We start from the raw sequence: 5,886 nt of genomic DNA on the forward strand, positions 1-5,886 counted from the left end.
AAATCAGCTTTTCAAAGCCTAGTTACATTTTTATTAAAATCCCAAGTTCTGATCATTCTAACATTATTTTGTTCCGCCTGAAAGGTAAGATAAGCAGTGATATGTGTCTGTATATTATGAACTATTGGAAAATGTAAACAGTTTGTGGGGGGGGTGCGGGGGGCATCCAGTTCAATGCTTCATCATTTCTAAAAAGAAATGGTTCCTGTTGAAGATAACGAAATTGCAACTTTGAAATTCAGCTCAGGTGCAATGGAGTACTACGGCACCCGAAAAACTGGATGACATCCACACTTTCACCACAACCACTAATACGGTGCCTTGTGCTTGTAAAACGACCATGGGATGGGCATCCTGTGATTACCCCTCAAAAGAGCATCCGCAGCTACACATAAATGCCCACCCCAATTTAAAAGCATTTGTACTTTTAAAAGCTTTAATTTTCCTTCATATTGATGTATTTACATGGAAGGAGACTTAGAGATATGTTTGTGCAAATTTCCAAAAGATCTCAACAAGTATCCTTATTGCTGTCCACCAAACCACCAAAGACAATCACATTTTTTTTCCTTTTAAAATGTGCACACACATCTACTGTAAAAGGAAAATGAAACTCACTTTTCTGAGAAAAAGAATTGTGAGCCAATTTAATAGTAATAGTAGAAAATGAACATATTCTAGAGGTCAGACACTACGAACAAGAAGGCGGGTCAAAAACTCGCTGAAAAAGCTGTCAGATTTTTATTTTAAGAAGGAATACAGAGCAAGCTGGAAAGAAGAATGCATATGAGGGGAAAATTCTCTTTTCACGTTTTCCATCTTCTTACATTTATATTACTTCTATCGGCAGTTCTCACCGGGCAGCGGCTGTACCCCTGGGGGCCTGTGGCAGTGTCCAGAGACAATTTTGGTTGTCGAACCTGGGGGATGCTACAGACACCCGTTGTCGGAGGCCGGGAATGCTGCGTAACACACTGTGATTCCCAGCACGGCCCCCAACCACGAAGAGTCACTGGCCGAAATGTCAACGGCGCCAAGAAGCCCCAGGTGCCAGGCCTGCCACCGTCAGTAAGATAGTTTAAGGCTCTCATCACGAGGACACGTTTCGAAGGGAAAAACATGCCATGTTTTTTTCATTCACTTAACAGATAATTACTGAACCCAGAAATTCACCAGTAACAATAACAGTAACCAAAGCTGACCGCAGGTGTCCCCTACGCCAGGCACGCGTCCGAGGGCCTTCCACACGCGAACTCCTTCGGTCCCCATCACGACTTCCCGCAGCAGCTACAGTCATGCGCCTCATTTCGCAGAAGAGGAAACGGGCCGAGAGCAGAGCAGTGGGTGACGGGCCCTGGGTGCAGACAGGGTCACTGCAGGAGCTGAAATGGGAGCGCGGGGGTCCTGGCTTCCGAGCGTGCTCCGGTGGCCGTCCGCTGTGACCGCGCACAGTCCAGGGGTGGCCGCGCTCGAGGTCCCCACTCAGGGGGTTACTTTAGACTTTGACGGGCAGGGCTCGCGAACGGGGAAAGTATGAATTCGTTATTCAAGTGCCGAGTAGGGGAAAAGCACGGGCCCTGACCACGCCGCCCCGAGGAGGCCCGTCTCTCAAGGGACCGAAGGTGTCTCTGTGATCCTGTGAACGCGCAGCCACCGCCCAAATTCCCGCCAGACCCAGGACGAGGGCAGACCGACGGCGGGACCCGTGCCTCCGCCGGGGCGACAGGAAGGCTCCTGGCCTACAAGCAAGAGGACTCGAAGTTCAAATTAATTCACTGGGAAAAATACACACATGTGATCAAATCCACCCTACATTTTTGGTTGAAAAAGTAAATTACACCCTACAAAATACACCCTACATTTTTGGTTGAAAATGTAAATTACTAAAGATCTGCACTCAATTATCGCGAGATCCAGAGTAAAGCAGACAAAGCTTCATCAAACACGAAAGCATCGTAACCAACACTCAATCAGCAGGAGGCGTCTCTCACCGACGCAGGCCAGGCCGGCCCTCAACTCTGTCGAAACACGTCTCACTTGAAACTGTCGCTGAGTCGAAAGGGGATTAACTTCAATATGATATATATTTTTTTTAATTTCCAAGAAAGTTTTCTTCTTCGAAGCCTCCAAAAAGCAAGTTGTGAGTCCTATCACCCCAGTCTAATCACGAGAAAAATGACAGGCGGGCTCAGGCTGCAGGACACTGTACACCAGCCGGTCAAGTCATGGACAAGGCAGAAACCGCCACAGACCAGGGGAGCCTGGGGACCCGTGACAACTAAGCGTGGTAGCCTGGATGCAGCCCTGGGACAGAAAAAGGATATTCGCAGAAGAATTGGTAAAAGCTGCATAAGTCTGGAATGTAGTGAATCGTGATATACCAATGTCGGCCTCTCCGTAAGATCTGAACGCGGGAGACAAGTGTGAGCTGTGTGGAAACTCTGTTCTACCTTCGTCACTTGCCCGTATATCTGAAATTATTCCAAAATAGAAGTTTCTTTTTAAAAAGTAAGTTGTCTAAACAGAACTACTAGCCTAGGCTGATGCTTAGAAAGACTTTGTCGCTGTCCTCAGAATACTAAGATGGCCGGTAAATGCCACCTCTCTGGGGACTTGTAGTGCCAAGTGGGATTGGCTGAACCCGGTGCCAAGAACAAAATACATTAAAATAATGAAATTAAATAAGAGCAACAGCAGCATCTCACGCTGATCGAGATGTCAGAGGCTTGCCCTGCGCCGGACCCTGGGTGCGCACCTGACACATTTTCTCATCGAATTCTCAAAATAACCCACCGAGCTGTTGCTAAGGATGACCACGGTGCCCTCTTACGGTGAGGAAAAGCGCTGGAGTTTGGCCAGTCGCTCAGAATTTAGCTCAGTGGTTCATTCGGTCTGCGTAGCCCTTGAAAGTCTGCAAAGTATCACCATGTTTCATCCTCAGAGCGCATGAGAAGAAATAAGCATCGCTCCCATTTCAAAGATGGGGACCGGAAGGCTCAGAGAAGAGAGTGCGTCCTCCAAGAGTCCAAGGTCACGAAGGGCGAAGGGGGGGCCGTGCTGATCCAGAGCTACTGTCTGCGATCTTTCTACTCGGTGAGATCCCCACCGCCGGCCCACACGCGTGTGTGCGTGGGGTCTAGGATGGCTCCTGGGATGGCCCCGCCATCTTTCAGCCACCTTCAAAAGGGCAGGCCTGCCGCTCAGGGCCAAGACCAGGACACACATTTCGGAAGAATGGAGATGGGCAGGGGGAGGCTAAGCGGGGAAGGAAGAGCTCGGCAGGGAGCAACCAGGGGCGTCCTGCGGGAGTGAGCAGGGCCGTGACCTCCCGCCCCCAAAGGTGGCTGCCTTTGTTATTACTTGTGTCACCTCAGATGTGGACAGCCAGCCATACATCTCAAAGAAACTGCCCTTTGTGGCACCCACTGGTCTTCGTTTCCACAGGACCGATTCATCCCTTCAACACGTATTCTGTAAGGGACCAAAATCCGCATCTGCCGGGTTCCTGGGACCGCGCGGGACAGGTGGCCACGTACCTGCGAGCATCAGGGCCCGGATGCACTCTGTCCGCCCCTGCATGGCAGCTTTCATCAGGGCCGTGAACCCGAACACGTTCCTCCTTTCAAGGTCCAGACCGGGGAAGTAGTTCAGCAAGTAGTTCGTGATGGTGGCGTGACCTGTAGAGAGAGCAGCACACTGGATGGACCGCACTCGGCAGAGAGCGCGCGCGCGCGCCCCTGGGGCCGTCCTACAGAGGGACGCGCCGCACGGCCGACCCCGCGCCCGCCCGCTGCGGGCCGTGTGAGAGGCACCGGGCCCAGCCCTGGCCAGCGCTGCTGTCTCGGGCCTGGTTCACTTTCCTTCCCTTCGGCCGACCCACGTGGGAGCTCAGCTGTCCTGTCACATTGTGACGGAGGGAACGTGAGTAGCCGGGACGCTGCGGGGTGGCACGTGGAAAGGCTGAGCCTCAGCAGACGATGCCCTTGGCTGCGGACACCTCCCAGGCTCCCAAAGAGAGGAAAGTCATTACTGTAGCGATGGGATACGCCAGCGCACACTGCCACCCTCCGTTCCCACTCAGAAGTGTCTGTCTCTGTCTCACACTCGCACACACACACGCACACGCGCGCGCGCACACGCACGGGCAGGGACACAGTTACTACCAAGACCCTCAGCCAGAAACCCCAGCAGGCAAGAATCTCCGTCTGATGATACAGATGTCTCCCTTTCACCGCCTGGCGCCTCTGAGAGAGACCTGATTTCCTGCTCATTCTCACCCTCCCAGGTAGGAGTGAAAAAGGAAGCATCGTGGAAAAGGCAGCATTCCCGGGGTCCTGCAGGCTCGCCCCCACAAAACCAAAACGCAGGGGGAAAATTCCTCAAACGGAGACGCCTGGGGCAGCAAGACAGGCCCTTGGGTCAAGCGTCTGCGAGGCCCGGTGCCCACCAGACGTACTTCTTGGGCCCCTGTGTGAAATGACACGCTACCCCTCCCCCACTTCAGACCCCTAGAGCAGGGTCCCAGCCTTGGCACTCGTGACATTTGGGGCCAGATTATTCTCTGTGGCAGGGCCGTCCTGTGCACTGCTGCACCCCTGGTCTCCACCCACTAGATGCCAGTAGCAACCGTATCCCACCTCCTGCCCAGGTTGTGACAACCAAAAATGTGTCCAGACATTGCCAAATGTCCCCCGTGGGGGTAAAATCGCCCTGTTGAGCAGCATTGTCTTAGAGGCTCAGACGTCACTGTTTCGGGACCAGCCACACCAAGGTGGAGCCAGCTTCCCCTCCTCCTGACCTCCACCCCACCCCACCCCGGCCCACCTCTCAGCTGCCATGCCCATGCTGGCCCTGCTGGGGGACTAATGTGCCCTGGGGAGCAGGCCGTGGACGCCCTCTCCTGGCCCCAGGTGGCCGAGCTGGGTGCCCAGACTCCATCCTTACACGCTGAGGGCCCAGCTCTCTGAAATGCCCCTCATCCCACCCCGTGCATGTGCCTGAAGAACCCCGCCGGCAGAGCTGCAGGTGTGAGGCCTCCCGGCCATTTCCATGCACTCTGTGTCCTTAACTGGGCACCGACCACTCCCCCCAGGGAGGTCTCTGCACCTCGGAGAAGCCCGGACCCATGAGTCTCCTTCCCGCTGATTTCAGGAAGGGCACTGGGTGGGATGGGAGATGTGGCAGGAAGCAAGGCCACCTCCTGGCAGGGGCGGGGGCAGCTTGGAGACACAGGTGCCTCCGAGGCTCCCGCCCACCTTGCCCTGCAGACCGAGAAGGCTAAGCGAGCTGAGGCCACAGCACCCTGCTGTGGCGGGATCTCCCCCAGCCCTGCCGCCATCACCAGCCACCAGTGTCAACTCCTCCACAGCAGCAGCAGGCAGGGCCTGTGCCCATCATACCCCACCCGGACAGAGGCTGGGGCCAGTTTCCTGCCCTGGGAGCCACACAGGCACATGGGCTGCTGCTGCTTCTCGACTCCAAGTTAAAAGCAAACCAGTGACAACAATTAGAGGGCAGACTCTTCTGGAAGCTTTGTCATCTGCTTGCCTTTGACCTTGGCCCATCTCCCGATCGCACTATAAAAATTAAAAGGTGAAACGCAGCTTGTCTGGGAGAGAAACATTGGCCAGTATGACTGTGCCGTGGGTTAACAAGCCAGAAACGAATGGCTGTGGCCCTCCAGCCCTGTGACTCGCTGGTTTCAACCTGCAGCTGATGTTTCTGACTCATTCAGGCCATCGGGCCCTCCGCTGCCGTTTACAGGGTGGGGGAGCGGATAACGCACGCAGTCTGGTGCCCAAAGCAGCTTAATTGCTCTAAACTGTGAGGAGGGAAGGGTCCTTTGGTCTCGGTGAGATTTGCTGTCCAGCTAAAGCTTTGTGCACC

The 5,886-nt window shown here is 54.3% G+C and overlaps 1 protein-coding gene across 2 annotated transcripts in view; it reads right to left on the reverse strand.

The window, feature by feature from the left end:
- The window catches only part of ANKRD33B (ankyrin repeat domain 33B), a 77,483-nt gene that overhangs the window by 5,380 nt on the left and 66,217 nt on the right, over window positions 1-5,886 (reverse strand). The window contains exon 3 of one of the 2 annotated variants that reach the window (XM_011364112.2): window positions 3,537-3,677. The exons of the other annotated variant lie outside the window; for it this stretch is intronic. Within the exon in view, the coding sequence (XP_011362414.1) occupies window positions 3,537-3,677 (141 nt within the window). The remainder of the gene's footprint in view (window positions 1-3,536; window positions 3,678-5,886) is intronic. 2 annotated transcript variants of the gene reach the window in all.

The sequence above is a fragment of the Pteropus vampyrus genome, unplaced genomic scaffold, assembly GCF_000151845.1.
Source record: "Pteropus vampyrus isolate Shadow unplaced genomic scaffold, Pvam_2.0 Scaffold94, whole genome shotgun sequence".
Lineage (NCBI taxonomy): Eukaryota > Metazoa > Chordata > Mammalia > Chiroptera > Pteropodidae > Pteropus > Pteropus vampyrus.